General features: G+C 34.1%; 1 protein-coding gene across 1 annotated transcript in view; it reads right to left on the bottom strand.

Moving 5' to 3' along the window:
* Nucleotides 1-482: 482 nt before the first annotated feature.
* Nucleotides 483-23,977, bottom strand: part of LOC140438162 (uncharacterized) — a 35,990-nt gene continuing 12,495 nt past the window's right edge. The window contains exons 4-9 of the mRNA XM_072527873.1: nucleotides 23,003-23,361; nucleotides 17,642-18,043; nucleotides 13,345-13,726; nucleotides 9,096-9,352; nucleotides 8,793-9,000; nucleotides 483-644 (exon numbers count right to left, since the gene is read on the bottom strand). Of these exons, the coding sequence (XP_072383974.1) occupies nucleotides 561-644; nucleotides 8,793-9,000; nucleotides 9,096-9,352; nucleotides 13,345-13,726; nucleotides 17,642-18,043; nucleotides 23,003-23,361 (1,692 nt within the window). The 3' untranslated portion in view covers nucleotides 483-560. The remainder of the gene's footprint in view (nucleotides 645-8,792; nucleotides 9,001-9,095; nucleotides 9,353-13,344; nucleotides 13,727-17,641; nucleotides 18,044-23,002; nucleotides 23,362-23,977) is intronic.

Here is a 23,977-nt window from a genome sequence, read left to right on the forward strand (position 1 = left end):
TGTGGCGCTCGTTTAAAATCGGCAGTTTCAGCACGCATGCCCCAAATGTATGCGTCGGGAGATGTGAGGTCTGGAAAATGTAAAGGATAAAGGAAGTCAGTAAATCGTGAAATGAATCTGCTTGGAAAATATCCCTGAAGAAATTGCGCAGTATCGCAAGTTGCCCCGTCCTGCTGGAAAAATTGGTCTCGAAATGCCAAATTACATGCATGACAGAATTTACGTTGATCAGGGATAAAGCATGTTAACATTTGTATGTACCTCTATTGATTAAGTGTGGTTTAAGTAGGATTTAGGCAGGGCGTTGTCTTACGTCCTATTTTGTGTTTGTACACCACCGTTACAGCTGTCCCAAGCTTTTGGTACCTATATAACCTAGTGCTAGTCTAGCCCTCAAGATCTTTGTTAGGATGGGCACTAATTAAAAATATAAACATATAAAGGAAACACTTTATTTTATAATCAAGTAACACAATTTTTTTCGAATTCAATGAAAAAAATATAAATACAAATATTTGATTCTTAAAAACGAAATATACAGCATATCGATGTCTTTCACGCTACTCTTGTATGACTAAATACTTGGGAATTGAAATAGTTCTCGGTCTATTTAGAAGACTGAGACGTCGAATTAAATGATTTTTCTGAAAAAATAAAAAAATAAATTATTAATAAGTAGACAAATAAGCAACAACAGATAAATTACATTAACACTTTTTACACATCATAAAAAACTTTTAACGCTTTAACTAACAATAGTGAAATATTCATAAGAATTACTGATTTGTACGTTCCTGAGAGCAGGAGAGGAAGACCAAAGATGACCCGGAGGGAGACTCTTAGGCAGGATATGTCGGTAAAGGAGATTGATATTGGTATGATCCAAAATAGAAAATTATAAAGAAATGTAATTAGGGAAGCCGACCCAGCATAGAAATAAAGTTAAAGAGTATGATGATGATAATCATTTTCATAGATTTATTTACTGCTTACTATACATGTTTACAGAACTGAGTTTCGTTTGATACTACTGAATATACATTCCAAAATGCCTAACAGAAACCACTAGAAGAGGGGAGGGAGTTACTAAGATACCCATTTTATGATTAGCCGGACGAGGTTTTACGCGAAAACAAGGGATGCATCGATGTAAAATTTTTCGAGTTACATTACGTCCGTCTCCACGAAGTACAAGGTAGCTTCGGGACCAGCATGTTTTAATTTTACGTGTTCTTCACGTATAATTAATCGAGTAATGTAGTGATTAGCTGGCAGCAAAATTGGATGTTTTTGCGACTCAGATAACGAGGATCGAAGAAGCTTACCACCAACTCTTAAGATTCCGTTGTTATCTAGGAATGGATTCAAAGGCACCAATTTACCTTTACCAATAACGAAATCCTTGTTTTTTTAAAGAATTAATTTCTTTTGAAAATTCCGAGAATTGTGTCATCTTAATTATTAAAGATTGCGAATCGACCAACTCTTGAGCATTTAGCTCGTGTAAATTGCGCTTATCTTTTCCCTTCAACTTGGCGGTTAAAATAAATCGACGAACATATGCAATCACGTGAATTAATTTATGCATCGAGCTATATTTTTCAAAAATATTATTATTCAACAAAACTTGCATACAATTTATTGATTGAGGCCTTACCATTTTTAATTCGGAAATTTCGATCAAATTCAAAATCTCTTTTGGCCCTGAAGACTGGGTTCGAGATAACCAAGACGGACCAAATATTATAATCTAAAAATTCTGAGGGAATCTGCAGGGTTGTCAACGAGGAAATGTGTTGCCAATGACACCGACTAGTCAATCTTTGTATTTCCGCAACCCGGTTGGCGATAAATGTGCGAAGAAGATACGGCTAGGTATTTATCCGGTGAAAAGTGATTGTCGACCCCGACCAAAAATAAGTACCGTTGACCTCCAGTAAAAGAGAATGCTGAAGCGTCGCATAGAGCCGAGCTAGAAGTAAAGCGCCGCATAACTCCAATCGCGGTAACGATATTGAGCTGATGGGGGCTACGCGAGATTTTGCAGAAATCAAATATTCCCCTCAGCATGAACAGAACGACAATAAAGACAGAAACCTTTTTGCTAGCATCGCAAAATCCATGAATTTGGATATCGACGGGATTTGGTATTGTGATACAACGAGAAAATTTTAAATGTTCGATAAGTTTTAATTGAGTCTGAAATGACAACCATAAATCGTGAATTTCGAGCAGAAGTGATTCATCCCAGGTTACTCGAGAGTTGCAGCACATTTGCATAATTATTTTTGCGTATACGATTACTAGGCCCAACAATCCTAGCGGATCTAACAATTTTGCGATTTGTGACAACATAGAGCCTTTCGTTACAGTGTCGATACTTGAAATTCCCGAGCTATAAAACAGAGTATCTTCGCGAGAATTCTATTGAATTTCTAATGCCTTAATGGTGGCATCAGGATCTAGAGACATGTGAGTACTCTCAGCGTGTTTATTTTGATTGACTATTAAAGAGCTATCATTTGATGCCCATTTTCGAAGAAAAAAACCGCTCTTTTTTAACCATGCGATAAGATCTTCTCGCAAGGCGGATGCTTCTGCGCGAGTCTTTGCACCAGTAAGAAGATCATTGACGTAAAAGTCTCTGTTTAATGCTATAGCTACGAGAGGATGCGCAAAACCCTCATCTTGAGCTAACTGCTTGAACGTCCGAGTTGACAAATATGATGCTGGAGCGGTATCGGACGTGACGGTATTAAGAATGTACGTTTTAATTGGCTCTTGTGGATTTTTACGAAACAAAATTTTTTGATAAACTGCGACATCGGGATGTACGAGAATTTGGCGATACATTTTTTCTGCGTCGGCTGCCAATACGAATATATGTTGACAATAACGAAGAAGAATGACAAATAGGTCATCCTGCAGATTGGGACCGACCATTAAGGTATCATTGAGCGATATTCCCGTTGACGTTTTTGCCGAGCCGTCAAAAACTACGAGTTTTAGTTGTGAGACTATCTTGTTTTAATACCGCGTGATGAGGAAGATACAATCCAATTTCTTGGCCATTTACGTCATTTATATACGACATGTGAGTTAATTTCTCATACTCAGTCAAAAAAGCAAATAATAGTCCAATTGCAAAAGGATTTTTGCGAAAACGATTATCTAGCGAATAAAATTGCTTTAACGCGCTATTGTATGAATCATCTAATTTTGAATTTTTGTCATTAAATGGCAACCTTACGATGTATCTACCATTAACATCCCGAGTAGTGTGACACTCGTAATGCTCTTCGCATGCTTTTTCTTTCGGTGACAAAACTTTGATGCTTGGAATTTCTTCCATTTCCCAGAAGCGATTTAAATTGAGGTCCGACATTGGACTATTTAATGAAAGATGACACGAAATATTTTGCAATCGAGACGAATTATTTATTTCACCTGCAACAATCCAACCCATTTGAGTTTTTCGGAGAACAGCATTAGGCTGATTTTTCAACGATATTTGACCTACACTGAGAAGTTTGTAAAATAATTGTACTCCCAAAAGAGTAACTACCTTTGCGGTTTTGCAAAATTCAGGATCAGCTATCACGATATTTTTTGGTATTTCGAGTTGAGTAGGATTTATTTGAATTGACGGCATTGTTTTGCTGATTTGTGGTAAAATCAAAAAATCAACAGTTTTTTGAAATTTTCTAAAAAGCGATTTGATTTTGGCATGCGCAGAATTTGGTTATTTTAGTTGATAAATCATCTACTACGGAAACTGTGATATTAACGGGCTTTTGATCTAGATTCAAAAATTGAGCCACGGATTCGGTAATAAAATGTGCTTGAGAACCAGCGTCCAAAAACACTTGACAAGTTTTGGCTTTTCCGCGGCTGTTTACGATACCTACCACTGCGGTAGCTAATAGTACTTCCGTGGATACATGAGCGTGCAAATTTACGCTACTTCCCTACGAAACTTTACGAGTTCGTTATTATTCGAATATGTATCACTAATTCTATTTTGATTTCCTTTATTTATAAATGTATCAATTTCATGACTATTTGTTTACTAGTTGCTGATTGCATTTTGTGTACCTTTATTATAGTTTATTTTTATGAACGAGAGAGTAATTAGCATAATTTTAACTGGTAGCTCCGACCACTCCATGGGCATGCTCAAGATTAATTGAAAAATTACTTTGAATAATTGTAAAAAATAAATGAATTATTTCAGTGTTATAAAGTGTTATGTGTATGTAAACAAAAGTGACCTCTTTTATCACACACTATATTAGAACTGACTGGCCTACATTAAAAAGGGTTTTAAAAAATTCACATTTTTTTTAATTTTTAAAAATTACAAAAGAGAAAAAGAGTTTTTAAAACCGTCTAAGGTATGTTAAATAGATGAATAAAAATATCAATATAAAACTTACAGCTACTTGTTACAAATCCAAATCAGATTCAGAAGATGAACTTTCAGAACCAAGATTTATAATAACTGGCTCGATCATTTTATCAGTAATATTGTCCAGCTTCCACATTTTTTCCTCTTCTTTAATAGTGTGATTTACTGCCTTTTCCCAGTTTTCAAGTTTTACATTATTTACGGCCTCCAAAAACAACTGTTTAACATCATGAATTTTAAAAGTGGTATTTTTTCTTGAAACTTCACTCTTTATCTGTGCCCATACCAGTTCAATCGGGTTTAATTCACAATGATATGGTGGGGATCTAAGTACTGTCATTCCACGATTTTTGGCAATTTCATCAATTTCGTATTTTTTAAATTTTTCTTTATGAAGGGCACACAACGAATAAAGTTCCTTTCTTATAGATCCGGGATGGTACGTAATATTTTTTGAACTCAGCCAATTCTGCAAGTCTTTTTTTAACCACTTGGTTGTGGGCAGTCCTTCTATAAGTCTGGAGTGATAACTTGCATTATCCATTACTATTACACAGTTCTTAGGAAGAAGATCTATCATTTGTTCGAACCATTCCTGAAAGACATCAGCGTTCATGTCTTCATGGTAGTCACCGGTACGAGTTGATTCAAAAGTTAATAAACCACCTTCAACAAAACCGTCTGAACTGCCAATGTGTACTATTATCAGCCTGCGTCCCTTTCCTGATGGTGGGTTTAAACCAGTAGATAAGTTATTTACAAAAGCGTGCCTTTGACTTGTAACAGTTTCATCCTGCCAAAATTTATTTGGTGTATGACCGTCGTTGATCCATGTTTCATCAAGATAAAATATTTTTCTTTTTTGGTTTCTCATTTCCTTTATGGTTCTTAGAAAATGTCTTCTCCATATGACAATATCGCTTCTTTCTAATAAAATAGACTTTCTGGGATTCTTTTTCCAACGGAAGCCTATTTCTTTTAAAAGTTTCCATAACGTACTTCGACTCATTTCTGGGTAATCCTTATCATCTCGAACTGAGACAAGAACTTTATCCAATGTTGGAAATTCTTGTCTAAAGAAGAATTCATGCACTTTCCGTCGAAGTCCTTCTTTAAAATGATATTCTGTTTGAAATTTTGGTTTCCCTGGAGCATTACGTGGCATTTGAAAACTACCACATTTCTCTTCTTTAATAACTCTGTAAATCGTAGATTTCCCAACACCAAGTGTACTGCTAACTAACTCAACCGTCTCATCAACACTTTCACATAAACGTTTGTCTGTAAATGATTTAAAACAATTAAATATTAATGTTTTTTCATTAACTGTTAGAGGACCAATTTTTCGGCGTTTACACGGCACTTCCAAATTTTCCATAACACTAGTATACACAATAAACTGCACCTTTCAACTGAAGTACCTACTTTTAGTGAACTGTTAAGAATTTTGAATACGCCACTTGGACCTTCCTACAAAATGGAAAAACCCACTATCACATTTTCTGTGGAATAAGTTTAGAAGGTAATTATCTAGTCAATTACTGTCGTAGATTCCTGGAATTAAATGTTTGATTGTTGAAACCCTTACTTCGTGGAATGCACTCATTTCAGATAAAATAAAACGTTTTATTTTATCTAAAGAATTAAACTTTATTTTGCAAATAGGTAGGTACTTATTAAACTTTTATTGGTTATATATAACCAATAAAATAAACATCTTACATTTCTTGCAAATTCATTAGTACCTGTTAACCTCCATCACTCCGACACTGGCAACCTTATTTAGGGATTAGTAAAACCTCACAACTATTGTATTCTATTCTGCTCCAACCTTTATACCTGGTGGTCATACTCAATTTAAAATTGTTTTCCTATATACTTCTGTAAACTTGTTGACAAATATCTGTTTTTCATTGAGTCACCCGTATCAACAGTTTAGGGATTTGCATACATAATTTATTGTTTTATTACTCTCTCATACATAAAAATACACTATAACAAGGTTTATTCATCATTCACTATTAATTCATCTTTTATTGATAATTTACTTGATTATTATAGATATGTAAGTATTTAGATACTTTCACCTTTGTATCACGTTTATAATATTAATTACAAATTGCCTGTATTACTGCGTTATGCCGTTAGTTTATATAACAAACACTACTCCAATCTGAGCAATTTTAATTTTCATGTGTTCTTGCAAAAACATGTTGAGCTTTGTGGTGTTCCACGGGTAGCTGTGGACTGAGAGCTGGTCACCTGGATAATAAAGTTTCTTCATAAAGTCGTCGACGAACTGTATACCTACTTGTATCCACATTTCGGACTTCGTTCAGGTGATTTGCCAGATCAATTGAAGTTAGATGTCTATTTTTTAACACGAACAACCTAAAAATCCATCATCGCGTGCGAATGTTGCTCTGCTACGGCCTGATCTTGATCTTTTAGTATAGTTGCCGTTTTGATTAAATTTTTATAAATTCCTGTTCTTTATAAGAAATGACAAAAAAATTAAAAATAATCTATATGAATTAATAATTGTACTTATACGAGGGTTTCTCTAAATTTCTATATGCCAAATAACAAGTCCTAACTAAATTTTCATTGTAAAATTTCAAATTAAAATCTCAGAAAGATAGAAAAGCCACCGGTCCAGATAATATCAATGTCGAAATACTTAAACTAATTGCAGATAACGAAAGTAAAAGCCTAGATTTAATAACAGCACTATTCAATAAGATATATGACACAGGTAAAATACCAACAGACTGGCTAAAATCAACATTCGTAGCATTACCAAAAAAAATCGAATTCCTCACAATGCGATGATTATCGAATATTAAGCTTGATGTCTCATGTCCTTAAAACTTTTCTCAGAATTATCCATACACTAATTTACAAGAAGTGCGAGTTCCAGATGAGTGACACTCAATTCGGATTTCGAAACGGATTGGGAACACGAGAGGCTCTTTTTGCTTTAAATGTGTTAACGCAACGATGCAGAGACATGAATGTAGATGTATATGCATGTTTTATTGACTATCGAAAAGCATTTGACTGCGTTAACCATCAAAAGATGATCGAAATTCTGAGAACAACTGGAGTTGACGAACAAGACTTGCGAATTATCTCAGAACTATACTGGCACCAAACGGCAACAATTGAAATAGAGCACACAACATCCGAAGACATACAAATCCGACGAGGAGTGAGACAGGGTTGCGTCTTATCACCGCTACTCTTTAATTTGTATTCGGAGTCTATATTCAGAGAAGCATTAGACGAGGTCCAAGGCGGAATTAAGATTAACGGAATCAGCATAGACAACATCAGATATGCTGATGATACCGTCTTAATAGCAAGCAACGCACAAGAACTACAAAATATAATAAATGCGGTAGTTCACCACAGCGAAATGTTCGGTTTACATCTAAACGTTTCCAAAACTAAAACTTTAGTATTTTCAAAGACACCAATAAACGTACAGGTGTATGCCAAGGATCAAATAATAGAACAGGTAAATTCCATAAAATATTTGGGAACAAATATCAATAGTCAGTGTAATCCAAAAAAAGAAATCCTATCAAGAATCGAACAAGCAAGGAAAACATTCATGAGCATTAAAACATTTTTTACAAGATCAGACCTTAGTCTACAGCTTAGAATCCGAATGATCAGATGTTACGTTTTTTCTATCTTACTGTATGGCTGTGAAAGTTGGACAATGGACTCTGAAATAGAAAAAAGAATAGATGCCTTTGAGATGTATATATACAGACGAATGTTGAGGATTCCATGGGTACAAAGAGTTACTAATGTTGAGGTACTTCGTCGCATGTGTAAACAAAAAGAATTACTAAGAATAATCAAAGAGAGGAAAATGCAATACTTGGGTCATGTGCTGAGAGGCGAAAGATATGAATTACTTCAAGTTATACTGGAAGGAAAAGTACAGGGCAAAAGATCAGTAGGAAGACGCCAGAACTCGTGGCTGAAAGACCTGAGGAGATGGTTCGGCCGCTCATCCGCAGAGATCTTTCGCGCAGCAGTTTCCAAAACTACAATTGCCATTTGGATCGCCAACCTTCGAAAGGAGACGGCGCAATGAGAAGAAGAAGAACTAAATTTTAAAATTCGCAATATATGGGAAATATATTATCATGGATTGAATTTTTTGCACGTGAGTATATATATATATATATATATATATATATATATATATATATATATATATATATATATATATATTTAATATAGTATATATATATAAGTATATATAAGCAGTGAAACATTGATTACCATATGAGTATTCGCTGCTTCACTATCGATACGTGTATACAATAGTCCGACACGAATGTTTTCGACATGAAGAGATACTAACCATCGTTTTAGAAATGCTTGCCCGGCTTATGTAACTTTTTATGATTCCTGTATGAGCTACATGGGTGCCAGTCTCATGAAACCAAGACATTTTCATATATTTTAGCCAATTAGTTAAAAACGCCAGAAATTCTGTAAGAGAATTCTGATCTACTGCCTGACTGCAAGTAAATTCTATGAAAAGATTCGTTTCAGTCAAAGTAGCCAACCTGAAATTAAAAATAAAGTAAAATTATGCACATGCATATAGACACACACACAAATACATACATATTTTAACGTAATATCAATATTGTTAACTTACCAAGTGTTCATTTTCAACATATTACTTAAACAGTAAAAACTTATAGTGGCCACTTCGGGAATTCTACTGAGTGAAAACAATTTTAGAAAGATTGTCTTTATACTACTCTGCGATAAGCGCATGAATAAACTATTTTGTCGAGTACTTGTAAGAATATGTAAGACATCTAGACACTTCGCCAATTTTTGATTAGATCCTATTAGGAGGTACCCGAAATCTATTTGAACGGAACCTGGTATGAGGGTTCTATTACGTTGCTAGAAATGAAAATAATATTTTAAAAAAACCAACAACTTTTTTACCCGTCACCAATGACAAGGCGATATAGTTATAGAATATGTATCGATTAAAAAAAATCTATAAAGTTATTATCTTATATACTAAAACGCTAAGCCCTTTTCTTGTCCACCACTTTACTCAAAAACCATATTAGATAATTAAAATATTTTTTCGGAATATTATTAGTATTACGTATGAGATTGTCAAGATATACTTTTGGTACAAAAATTCACTTCCGGTTTTGAGATGACCGGAAGTTAAAATTTACTTTAAGTTTTAGACCCCACAATCTATATATGGATCGCAAGGTCTCGTCGAGACGAATCTAAATATGTACTTCCGGTTGCCATCCGACACCGGAAGTGACCCGAAACGCGCATAAAACGTCAAGATAGAGCAAATCTGACACCGGATTCGTGATCAGCATGCAAAATTAACTGCTAAATGATATCCATGTCGACATTTGATGAACTAAAAATTGCATTCCGGTTTTGAGGTCGACTTCCGGTTTCGTTTTTATTAGTCAAATCAATAGAGAATTCAACGTAGAGTTCAAAAATGTAAGTTCACGAAATTATCATTTATAGTTTTTGAGTTATTGATAAAAATATTTTTACTTCCAGTCATTGTATATTTTTCTCGCAAAATAAAAATTTCATTTAAAAAACTCGATGTCGAGTTGGTCCGCTAGTACATATTATATATTCACGTATTACATGTTCCATCCTGCATAAGGTTTTAATCTACGTATTACAAATCTTCAAAGAAAATAAACAATTTTTAAATTACCTTGAGTAAAACGCTTTCTCTTTAAGTCTCATAAATGGCTATAAGCACATCGTTGTTTTTTAAACTGCGTCTTATAAAACTTTTTTCTGTTGGTCAGATCTAATCATACGATCACCTGGCATTTGGTTTAATTCAGATGTACAAGGAACATGGTTCTCGAAAGATCGTCATTCTCTCTCTAACCACAGAGTGAATCATATGTCGTGTCCCACGTTGGGCGCCATTAGGTGTGTAACACACCAAACGATGGACAGTGTGCAAAGTACACAAAATGAACGAGGCCGTGTTTGTCAGGAGACATGTGGGGGTGGTTTTTAAGATATTTCCACTAGTATACAAACGAAAATAAGATTGGAGAGAAAAAAAAATATAAGATGATAGCTACTAAAGCTAAACCAGAAATATTTAATCTTTCAGCTGGACATAGGTAATATACATTGAGGTAAGTGTGGCAACTGCGCTTTCTCAAGCCCACTGCTGTCATCAAGGCACAGACTTTTTAACTTTTAGTACCAATTAAGCCTCTATTGGGTGTGCATCGAGGGAGTTAATTGTGCTACGTAAATCTACTTAAATAATTTTAATAAGTTATTGCAATCCAGTTACAAACCTTTAAAACTTTATTGTGGGCTATGCCCACCGAAAAACTAAAAAGTATTATTCTAAAAGTAGTTAAACACAAATAAATAATTTATTTAAAGAAACTGAAAAACAATACAATCTACTGTACAATATAACAACTAAACTAAATAAAAGTTTCAAATATACCATCTTTTTTTGCAAGATAATAACCTAGTCTATTATAAAATGCTTGTAGGTTTGCAAGCTGTTGTGGCTTAATCGTAGCACATGCATTACTAATTTTATTTTCTAAATCAACTAAATTATATGCCTTTACGAGAACGTTGTCATGGACGGTGGATTTAATATGTCCCCAAAAAAATAAATCCATGGTAGCCAAATCGGGAGATCTCGCAAGTCATTTAATTTTTCTTTAATTCGGATTCTACATATCCTTGGACTTATTGGATCGAAAGCTATGACTTCTAATTTCAATCGTTTATTCAGTATGAATTCCACGCCAAAAATATGATTATTTTTATCTCCGCTGTAGTAGTGTAGTCTTTTTTTTTCTAGGCTAGCACTACCTGTCCACCTGATTTCTTGAAGTGCTATAATGTCTGCTGAATATTCATTAAGTGTATTGAACAGACTTCTTAGTTTACCTGCACTATACAGCGTACGCACATTCCAAGTAAATAAACCAATATCATTAACCTTATCGTTTGCCAAGGCGTCAATAAAAAATCCGTCCGGCTGATTGTTTTGAAGTTTCCGTAACAGAAGAATTTTTACAGGAGAGGGGTGTTAACCCACTGCCCAACCCCCAACCTGGAGGACCAGTTCACCTGCTCTTGTCAGTTTCCGACGGAACCTTCCACCCGGGTTGGATACCAGATCTTCAGTTGGGTTGCTCGGTTTAACAGGGGACACCAACGTGAAGGTAAAAGTCGGATTTTAGTAGAAGAGGCTAAGTAGAGTAAACTGGGATCAACTTAATATTTTACCAATTACATAGTCACTTAAAATGCCGGTCCACACATTAAGTTTTTGAGGACATTGGGTCCGATGTACAATACTTCGATGTTCATTTTCCTGAGACCAATACCGCGTTCTGGAAGGGTTGTGATGACCCCGTACTGAAAATGACTATTGATCGGTGAAAAGGATATCTTTTATAAAATAATCATTCATCTTCATAAAACTCCAATCTACGAAATTGGTCTCCGGGAAATAACTCCTGCGTTTTCGAATATTTAAATCTTCTAAAGCCATATATTTTTTAAAACTTTATTAACTGTAGTATGCGAAACCTCCAACTCCTCGACGACACTTCTAGTGGTTCTGGTGTTAACCACCTCAATGGTAGCACAAATATGTACTTTTATCTCTTCTTTCGATTTCTTGCTGTCTTTGACCTTTTCTGAATAAGTGTAAATAAACATTTTAAAACGATTCTCTTCGTTTCACGAAGTAGGCTATCGCTTAGTGTGGTAGGGTATTTTCATAAATTCGAGAAAGCGCAGTTGCCACACTTACCTCAATGTATATTACCTACGTCCAGCTGAAAGATCTGCGCACTGTATCATGGTATGTAGAATTCTCGCTTGTTACATTCTACATACAAATTTAGTGTTGTATATAAAACAGTGGTTATTAAAACTTGCAAAAAAAATCTTAGATATACACTCTCTAAAAAAACACGAACACTGCACTACACTGAGTACATGTAAAAGAAAAATCAAAATGATAATGGTGATAAAATGTAAATATAATGTGTGTTCCTCCTGAATAGATCACCATCATTGAAAATTCAGCACAGTAATTTAATCTGCTATTGCAGGATACATAAAAAATGGAAAAACTCAGTGCGACTTGTGGGCTTGTTAAGCTATACCCACTGCAATTAAATATGACCCATTCTGCACTAAACTAATCTTTACTTTTGATTACCTCGTACAATTTCGATGACTGCATAGTGTCACTAACACTACTGCCCAAATATACAATTGATTTTTAAACACAAAGATGTTTTCAAAACTAAAACAATAAACAATCGCTCATACCGGTATTGCATACCTAGCGGACCGCTAGGTGATCCCATTTCTGTTCAAGATCTCAAGCGGGAGTATCTTAGAACCACCCTCACATGTCTGCAGACTCTTAACAACGCGACCTCGTTCATTTGTTGTACGTCAAACACTGTCCATTGTTTGATGTGTTGCACATTTAATGGCACCTAACGTGGGGCATGACATATGTTTTACTCTGTGGTCAGAGATAGAATAACGATATTTTTCGAAAACGATGTTCATTGCCCAACTGAATTAGCACTAATGCCGAATGATCCTATGATTAGATCTGACCAATAGAAAAACGTTTTATAAGACGCAGTTTAAAAACAATAAGTGCTTGTAGTCAGTAAAGTGTTTTTCTTCTCCAATTTGTAATAGGTACGTATGAAATTTGAAATACGTGAATTAAAAGTTTATAGATTTTTTTTGGATCGTTACAAATATATATATATATATATATATATATATATATATATATATATATATATATATATATATATTATATATATATATATATATATATATATATATATATATAAATTTACCTGGACTAGAAGTAACATTTTGATCAACCTAATGATGCTGGTTGCTATGTTGTCTTCAAGCAGTGTGCTCCTTCTTAAAATCACTAGAAACTTTTTAGGATCTTTACAAAATACTCTCACTATATCTTTGTCGTCTTTAAGGCTGTGTATCAAAGATCTGCTGTATTCACAAAGCATACCTAATATTTCATCATCATCCATGATAACTATAATTGCAGACATAAATTTACAAAGCTCAGTTGCCAAGTTCTGGTCTGCTGGTACAGCAGGATTAGAAATTAACAAACGTTTAAACATCTCACTGGTACTCGCTCTAGGTAACAATTTGGCAATCTCGATTTGTAAGTAAAAGTCTTGAATAGTTGCGAAAATATTTGCGGCACTAAAATCATAAAACGCTTAGTAACATTAGAGTGAAGAGAAAATAGAAATAGGGCACGATATGCTTTATAAGAATGATGACATACATATATATGTCCGGTTTATAACGTCTTGCGCCTTGCAGTCCTCAGTCCTTGCTCACGTGCATGATACTATAACTAACAACATAAGTCAACGCGCATGTTCTTGCATCTCTCTCGCACACCTGTGACGTAAGCCCGAGACAACTTTAATGATTCCAAGTTAAATGCTCTATCTTTTGCTATCCTGTGTGCTTCAAAACGTAGTGAATGATATTTTTATTTATTCATTGATGTAGTAAAGAATTTGTATATTATATTGTTATATAAATTTTGTGGTGAAACATTCAGTTTACTGTGTTAATATCACCTAATTTATTACGCAACATCCTGTAGCTACCTTATAAAGAAGACTACTTATTTGGTTGCCATAATGTATTGTGCAGTGGTGGGTTGTTTAAACAATTATAATAAAAAAAGTAAAACTTTTTCGAAGTGTCGTTTTTTTGTGTTTCCTAGAGACAAACAAATGCGTATAGTATGGGTCTTTAAGTGTTTTAAGCGAGACAAATTTAATGTAGAAACCACGAGAATATGATCAAAACATTTTACAAAAGCTGACTATTGTTTAAAAGAAAAACTATTGAGATTGCCTGACAAACAACGGAATATTACTACTAATAGTCTAATTAATTATGACATTGTCACTGAAAAGATCTTTTCCTCGCTAAACCTTCCTAATGGTGATACAGAAATTAACCCTGAAGATTTAATTGACAGTCATCAAGATTTTATTAATTAGAATATAAAAGACCTGGAATGAGATGGATTAGAAAATTTAGCCGGTTTCATTGCATTAAAGTTACAAAAAAAAAAGAAATACTTGGATATATTCCGGACGCTAACGATAAATCGTTTACTTGGGTAAACCACGTTTCTGAGGGTAGTTTACTCAAACCAACACTGGAATTTGTAACTAAATGTAGTGAACTGGAACATATTTTTTGTAGTTATAATGGCGACACATTAAAAATAACAAAAAATTATTTAAAAAAAGCTGCAAAATATGTAAATATTAGCAAAGGTGTAAAATTACTTTTAAAAAAAGTATTAAAAATATTAAAGATAATTACAATATCCGCAAGAGAAAAATCACAAAGATTGTAAAATAAATGTCTAAATGATGTTCATAAAGTCTCAATTGACCCGCTTTTCCTTTATGGTTCAAATTCTTTACATTTTACCGGCCTTTTATATTTAATTTATGTTTTGTAGCAATATTGTTTGTAATAGACACAATCAAATCGTAGATTCATATATTTCTTTAATTAATTTTACAAGTTATTTATTAATTTTCAAACCACGGTTTCACAGAAAGTAACTAGTTATGACTTCTTAGTGCAAGATATGGCATCGAGGTATACTTACCGTTAACAGCTTAAGTTTCGAAGTTGTTCATTACACTAATGGAACAACGTTGCCATATGATACATCGTTAAAATAAGATACACACAAGTCCCCTGGTTTTGTCTCGCTATGACGTCATGCGCAAAGTCGATTAAAATTAGAACGGCAAGTGAGCATATCTTGTTTGTTATAGTATCATTTGGTATCATGGCTCACGTGTATTGGCCTAGTCTCCTAGTCGTAGATCTCATCAAGCCATGTTGTTTTTGGTTAAATTTAAAATTAACCGGTCACCTTAAAAATGGGTAATTTTTGATGTCTTATATCTCGTAAACCTGTTGTCCGATTTAAGTGATTTTTTTAATATGTTATAGCCTTATTCCTTGACAATATCGTTATAATAATATGGTTGCTAAACAGGTAAATTTTCATTGTATACCGGGTGTACGAATTAAACTGTGTTTTTTTCTTAAAGTTTTACATCACCCTGTGGAATATTCTGGCATTTATAAAATATTGAAATTAAAACCTAACTATTGCCTCGTTTTCACAACATTTTGTTTTTTGATTCATTCGCTTATGTTGGATAATACAAAAGTTAGGTAGTTTAACAACTAGTCATGTTTTTCATCAATACAGACGATTTAACTCACCAGCAAAATTAACCCCATCACCTTTATTATTGTTTTGTTTACATTACCTGTGACAGTTTGTTTCCTAAATTTGTGTCATCGAAGGATGACAACAAGGAAATATTGTTGCAATTCTTTTTCTGTGTTAATAACAATTCTTGAACAATTTGTAATTAAAATTAAATTTGTAATTAAAATTAACAATTAAAATTATAATTTTATATCATTGTGAGCGAATATTGTTTAAGTTGAAATTTTAGTGCTTATTTATTGTTTGTGATTTAAAAAATGCCACTCGTTCCAACTGATGCTGCTAGGGCAGTGGCTTTAGATGATGCTGGTTACAGTTAACGTCATATCGCTGGTATACTCGATGTACCCAGAACTACGGTACAAGATACCATCAGACGATTTCGGGAGACAGGATCATACAACCGCAGGCCAGGTTAAGGCCGAAAACGATGCACTTCAGTTCGAGATGACCGCTTCATTGTCACTAAAGTATTGAGAAATCGTTTTGCACCGCTCCTGAAGCTCGTAGGTCTCTTCTTGAGGTGAGAAACGTTAGTGTGAGTAGACAAACAATTAGAAGAAGACTGTCAGAAATAAACTTGAGGGATTTTCGTCTAGCTCGCGCAGCACAACTGCTTCCACAACACCGTAGGGCTAGACTTCATTTTGCGTGAGAATATGCTAACTGGAGTATGGCGGAATGGAAGAATATACTGTTCTCAGATGAGAGCAGAATAGCACTAAAAGGTCCAGATGGACGCCAACGTGTCTTTAGGCGTCAAAATAAAAGGTTTGCTGCATTCGCTATAACCGAAACAGTGACTTACCGAGGAGGATCAATAATGATTTGGGGAGGTATTTCTTACGAAGCGCGTACTGATCTTGTTGTGATCGGTAGAGGCAGTGTGAATGCCAAAGTATACGTGCAAGAAGTTCTCCAAGACCATGTCATGCCTTTTGCACCATTCATTGGTGATAACTTCAGACTAATGCATGACAATGCACGTTGCCATACAGCAAGATCTACCCGTGAGTTCCTTAATGAGGTCGGGATTCAAGTTCTACCATGGCCAGCACACAGTCCGGATCTTAACCCAATTGAGCATATCTGGGACAACCTCAAAAGATGGGTAAGAGCAAGAGTACCAGCCCCTGCATCCTTTGAAGAGCTGAAGACAGCTGCGGTAGAGGAGTGGCACAATATCCCCCAATCTGATATCCAGGATATCATGAATGGATTGTCAAACCGGCTGTAAGAAGTCCTAAGGGCTAGAGGCGACAACACCCATTATTGATACCCAATTTTTTTTCAATTAGACTTTGATTTCCAAAATATTGTTAATTTGAATTTTCTTCGAAAATTTTATTCATTGAATTTTTACTGTAACAAATGATTTTTTTTCAAAAAGATTATTTTTTCTCTTGCGAGGAGATAAAAATTGATAAAAAACATGTCTAGTTGTTAAAGCACCTAACTTTTGTATTATCCAACATAAGCGAATCAATCAAAAAACAAAATGTTGAGAAAGCATGAGGCATAGTTACGATTTAATTTCAGTATTCTACAAATGCTAGAATATTCCACAGGGTGATCCAAACTTTAAGAAAAAAACACAGTTTGATTCGTACACCCGGTATACAATGAAAATTTACATGTTTAGCCACAATATTATTATAAAGATATTGTCAAGGAATAAGGCTATAATATATTAAAAAAATCACTTAAATCTGACAACAGGTTTAGGAGATATAAGAAATAAAAAATTACCCATTTTTAAGGTGGCCGGTTAATTTTGGCCCAGAGTGTATATACAAATTTATATAATTTTCAAAATAACAACTTACCTAAAAGCAATACTGTCCTCAACGCTGTAGCCTCTTATAATATCGAACAAAATATTCTGAGCTTTACAATGAAGGATATACTTTCTTAACATATCATTTTCATTATTTCTTAGCCAAAAACAAATAACTGTCATTTTCACTGGCCGAGTTGCTTTCCACAGGGTCCAGTTTAGCTGGCTAACATGTAAAGACAATATATCTTCCAATTCATAAATGCGTTCTTCCATAATTATGAGCAGGTCGTCGCCCAAAATAGCATTAGTTTGGTTGATGCACTCTGGTATGATAAAGGGATAAATGTAACAAATAATTTTAAGCATTTCTGTTTCCAATGTATAACGTTCGATTGAGTAAATCACCGAGGCTATAACCTTCATAATTTTGTCAGGTATCCACATAACTCTAAAAAAATATAAGCCACAAGCGAGTTTTATTTTAATAAAACAAAAGATAATACATCTATATAATTCTGTAAAAAAATGATTCAGAGTATTAAATCAATCACCACACAAAGTAATCATATATGTTAAAATCAACCCATTTCCAAACTACGTGCTGGTCACCAACATATTGCCAATGTCCAATATATCGCTTAACGGCTGTTAAGCCATATACCAAAATACGTTCTAGCATTCATCGTATTGCCAGAACGCGAAAAGTTCTTTATACAGAATAAAGAGAAGTCTTCTTCTTCTTTTTATATAGACATAACACTCTGTCTGTTTGTCAATGTGCCTCCAATAAGTTCTTCCGTCGTTTTTGTGGTTTTCCTACTGATCGTCTTCCTATAGGGTAATCGTCTCTTGCCGTCTTTACTACTCTATTTGTTCTCATTCGGCTTATATCATCGTTCCATTCTACTCTATTTCTCACCCAGTTCTTGATGTTCTCCACCTTGCATCTAGGTCGTATATCTGTACTTCTAGCTCTGTCCCATAGTGTCTTAATATCATTTTTTAAGTGTTTTCATCTCTGCTGTTTCTAACATCCTTTTCCGTCCTCTCTGTGTTAGGTCGTGTTTCTGCCGCGTATGTCATTATTGGTCTGATGATTGTTTTGTAAATTCTGCCTTTCGTTTCTTTCCCGATATTTTTATTTCTCCATATTGTTTCATTCAGGCAGCCTGCGGCTCTGTTTGCTCTATTCACTTCCGTGGCTAGATAATGTGATGCCCAGGTATTTAAACTCCATCACTTGTTCTATTATTTGACCTTCCAGCTCCAATTTACATCTTAGTAAATTAGCTATTGTAACCACGCATTTTGTCTTTTTTGGGGAAATTAACATGTTAAATTTGAGAGAGTAGTACTGTGTCGTCTGCACAGCAGATTATTTTAAATTGTTTTTCTTCCATTCAGTATCCTTTTTTAGTTCTTACTTTTTTTATTCTATCTATATATCTAATTAGCCTTCTTCGGTCCATCTTTGGACATAGGCCTCCCCAATCATTTTCCATTCTTCTCTGTCTGTCGCTACAGTCATCCACCTAGAGCCCACGTGCTTCTTGATATTTTCCTCTGCTTCGTTTATATTCCCACGGTCTCCAACTTATAAGAATTTTGTTCCATCGGTCTTCTTTTAGATTGTGTCCGGCAAATCCCCATTTCAATTTTGCAACTCCTTGTCTAACATCCTTCACTTTAGTTTTCTCTCTTATCCACTCGTTTCTCTTTTTATCCATTAGTCTTATGTGCAACATTTGTCTTTCCATTGCTCTTTGGGTTTTTATGATTTTGTCCATGTTAGCTTCTGTAAATGTCTACGTTTGGGAACCGTAAGTAAGAACAGGGAGTATGCATTGATTGTATACTTTGGTCTGAAGATGCTGTGGATATCTTTTGTTTTTAAGAATGCAGCTTAGTTTGCCAAATGCCGCCCATGCCAGTCTAACTCGTCTTTTTATCTCTGTTGTTTGGTTTTCTTTGTTTAGTTTTATAGTTTGACCCAGATATATAATAACCCAAATAATCCTGAACTTGTTCTATTTTATCTTGTCCGATCCTCATTGTGATGTCTTTATCTGTATTTGTTATGATTTTGGTCTTGCTGTAATTCATATTAAGGCCTATCTTTCCAGGTTCTACGTCCAGTTCTTTCATCATTTCAAATATTTCTTCTTTTTTATCGGTTATCAATGCGATGTCATCAGCGTACCTTAGATGGTTCAAGAGTTGTCCACAAATTTTTATACCTTTTTATTCCCATTCTAATCTTTTAAAAATATCTTCCAGAGCCTGATTGAAAAGTTTCGGTGATATTGTGTCACCCTGTCTCACGCCTCTATTTATTTGTATTGATTTTGTTCCTTCATATACTTTAATCGTTGTTTTGGCTTCCTTATATATATTGGCTTGACGAAAAAAGATGAAGCCCAACTCAGGACATTCGAGAGAAAAATACTAAGGAGTATAGGAGAAGTATATGGCCCGGTACAAGAGGAAGATGGCACATGGAGAATCAGGAGAAACGAAGAGGTTAATGAGTTAAATGAAGGTTATGACATTGTAAGATTTGTGAAAAGTCAAAGACTGTCATGGCTGGGACATGTGCAGAGACAAAACGATGCAAAAACAACACAGAAAATGTTACAATGGAAGCCCATAGGAAGGCGAAAAAAAGGAAGGCCCAGAACGAGATGGTTGGATGACGTGGAAGACGACCTGAAAACAATGAACATAAGACAATGGAGAAGAAGGGCACAAGAGAGATCTGAATGGAAGGACATAGCCAGACAGGCAAAGACCCATCCAGGGTTATGATGCCAAAAGAAGAAGAAGAAGAAGATATATATTGGCTATTAGTTCCGTATATCTGTGGTCAATTCTGCTGTTAATCAAAGAACTTTTCACTGCCCAATGTTCGACACTGTCGAAAGCCTTTTCGAAATCTATGAACGCTATATATAGAGGAATGTGGTATTCATTTGCTCGTTCTATAAGTATTTTCATACTTAGTAAATGATGACTTGTGCTGAATTCCTTTCTAATACCAGCTTGTTCTTTCGACTGGTATCCGTCGAATTTTGTCGTCAATCTATTGGTTAAAATTTTTGTTAGAAGTTTATACGTTACATTGAGGTGTGTTATAAGACGGTAGTTTTTTATATCTGCTTTATCCCCTTTCTTGTGTAGGATAATGGTTACAGATTCATTTCAGTTGTTTGGGATTTTTTTTCTTTTAATATATTGTTAAAAAGGGAGTGTAGAGTATTAATTACCACTTTTCCACCATATTTTAGCATCTCTGCAGTTACTCCATCTTTTCCAGCCGATTTGTTGTTTTTCATTTCTTTGAATGCCTTCTTTATTTCTGATTTGCTTATTTCTGGCTGTAGCTCTGAGTTGACATTTTTTATTTTAGCCTTAAGTTGGTTTTTAATTTCTTCTGGTAGTTCCTTTTTTGTTTTATATAATTCTGAGTAGAAATGGTGGATTATATTTATGATGTCATCTTTAATATTTGTTTCTACTCCCTTTACATATTCTATTTTGTTTATTTCACACTTACCTAATTTCGGTCTTAAGCATTTCATATTTTTGTTGTTCTGTATTACTTCTTCTATTTTTATTTCTTGTTCTTTTCTCTTATTTTCTTTTATCATTCTGCTTATTGTTTTATTGATTTCTACATATTCTATAGATTTCCTTTTGCCTTCTTCGTTCAGCTTCCTTCTTTTATCCGTAAGCTTCTTTGTTTCTGTTGATATATAGTTGTTCTTTTTTAGATCCTTTTTTGCTATTTCTTTTCCTGATGTAATCATCGTTACTGTAAGTATGTTGTCTATTACGTCTATATCTTTATCATTATTGTCTAATTTTTGGGTAAGTTGTTCTTTTAATATATCTTTGTATATATCTTTATATTGCCCTAGTTTGTGTCTATCTACTAGATCCCAGTTTCTAATTATTTTTCTTTTCATTTAATAGTTACCGTCAATACTGATTTTTGCTCTGACCATCCTGTGACTTTTTTTATTATTTCATCCATAATGAAGTTGAACAATAGAGGACTCTGGGGATTCTCCCTGTCTTATTCCATTGCCAGCTTACATAGGGTCCGTTAGTTCTTCTTCTACTTTTACTTTTATTGTGTTGTTTTGTTAGATATTTTCGATCGTTTTGATTATTCCTAAAGGCATCTCTCTTGCATACAGTAAGTTGATAACGTCTTTTAATTTGACCCGGTCAAATGCCTTCTTAAGGTCCACGAAACATAGATATGTCGGTTTGTTGTATTCTAATGATTTCTCTTGCACTTGCCTCATTATAAATATAGCGTCGGTGCATGATCTTCCCGAGCTAAAACCTTGTCGTTCTTCTGCTAGTGTTATAATTTCATTCAGTTCATATCACTTTGGTTGTTAATTTTAGAGTTGTGTTTAATAAAATAATTCCTCTGTAATTTTCCGGGTCCGATTGTTCCCCTTTTTGAAGAGAGGTATTATTTATATAGAAGAGAAGTCAGAAGGGTCTTTTGGTACAATGGTAATACTTATGCCTCGGTGGCTGTTGCTCACTCCGTACATCTCAAAGAAACGTATGAGAATTTTGAGCTGTTGCTAAATAACATAAAGTATAGCGAATATTGTTGGCAACTCTGTGGAGACCTTAAAATAATAGCCATGCTTTTGGATCAACAATTTGGATTTACAAAGTATCCATGTTTTTGTGCGAGTGAAATATACGAACCTAGAACGTACCAAGCCTATGTCAGCCAGTCTCCAGAAACATGAACATAACTGCCTTACAAGGAAGATGGATTGCGGAAGGCATACTGAAAACTAATAAATATGTAGTATTTTTCAGCGGAAGTGAACAGGAGCACTAATTCGACACAGGTTTCATAGTCAAGGAAAGTCTTGTGGGGTCAGTTATAACCTTCAAACCCGTTAACGAAAGGCTCTGTTAAATCAGACTGCATAACTATTCCTTAATTGCTGCCCATGCACCGACTGAGGAAAAGAAAGAGCAAGTAATAGACAACTTTTTTGAAAAAATAGAGGAACTGACAAATAATCTTCCCAAGCAGGATATGCATAATTTCTTGGGAGATTTCAAAGCAAAGATTGGGAATGAAGCAGCATACAGACCAACAATAGGTAACCATAGTCTCCATGATGTCAGTAACGACAATGGAACAAGGTTAATAGACTTTGCAGCACCCCACAACCTACTAATAAAATCAACAATGTTCGAACACAAGAAAATACACAAAGAAACGTGGTTTTCCAACGACGGCGTCACAAGAAATCAGATAGATCATGTTCTGGTCGATTCCAGGATGGGTACATTCACTATAAGACACCTATTAAGCTTGAAACACTTTTTCATGAAAAAAAGTGTGTTTGTATTAAATACTTACTTGTTTTCTAAGCAAAGAATATAACATATTCTCAGAAATATGTGAGGATCTGAATTTACCCATTCTGAATAATCAGTTGGCAGCAACGTCAACTTATTATAACAAGTATCCCAATCATTAATACAAGTTTGTTTAATCAGTACTATCGCAAATAGTCTCGTAGACTCTTCCCTTAAATTTTCTTTGGCAAAAAAGTGTATGAGGATCTCTAAGTGTTTTGCTAATGTTGCTATACTGGAGTCCACCATTTTGACCAGTTCAGCATTATGGATCAGTACTTTATGTTTTAAGGAAGAATATTTATAATTTACAAAGTATAGAGTTTGCATTAGTTTCAACGAAACTTTCTCTTCATATTCCTGCAATTACATAGAAATATTAATATCTATATGTTGAGTTGGGTATTGACCTACATACATTAATCAATAGAAAGAAGAATACCTAAATACAGCAAAATTTATCTTCTTGGAATATACAAACAGAAAATTTATAATGTACGATTTCAAAAATATAACAAAACAATACATAAATGACATAATAACAAATAACAAACAAAAAATTGGATTTAGAGCATACTCTCTCAATACGGAAAATGTTATTTGAGCAAAACTTTTTCAAGTTTCCTATTTTAAATATGAATATTATATATATATATATATATATATATATATATATATATATATATATATATATATATATATATATATATATATATATATATATATATATATACAGGGTGGTCCTAAAGTAATTGTACAAACAGAAACCATAGATTCTATTACGATTTAAGCCAACTTGCATTAATAAAATGTTGATATTAAGAAAGATACAGGGTGTTAAAGTGGAAATTTAAAATTCTATTTTTCGCTATAACTTTTATGTTTGTAAATATTTTTGGACAAAAATTTATAATTGGACGCTTTTAAGTAGGATAAATTATAATTTTATACATAAATTAATGTTACTGATAGATGG

Source organism: Diabrotica undecimpunctata, chromosome 4 (genome assembly GCF_040954645.1).
Source record: "Diabrotica undecimpunctata isolate CICGRU chromosome 4, icDiaUnde3, whole genome shotgun sequence".
Taxonomy (NCBI): domain Eukaryota; kingdom Metazoa; phylum Arthropoda; class Insecta; order Coleoptera; family Chrysomelidae; genus Diabrotica; species Diabrotica undecimpunctata.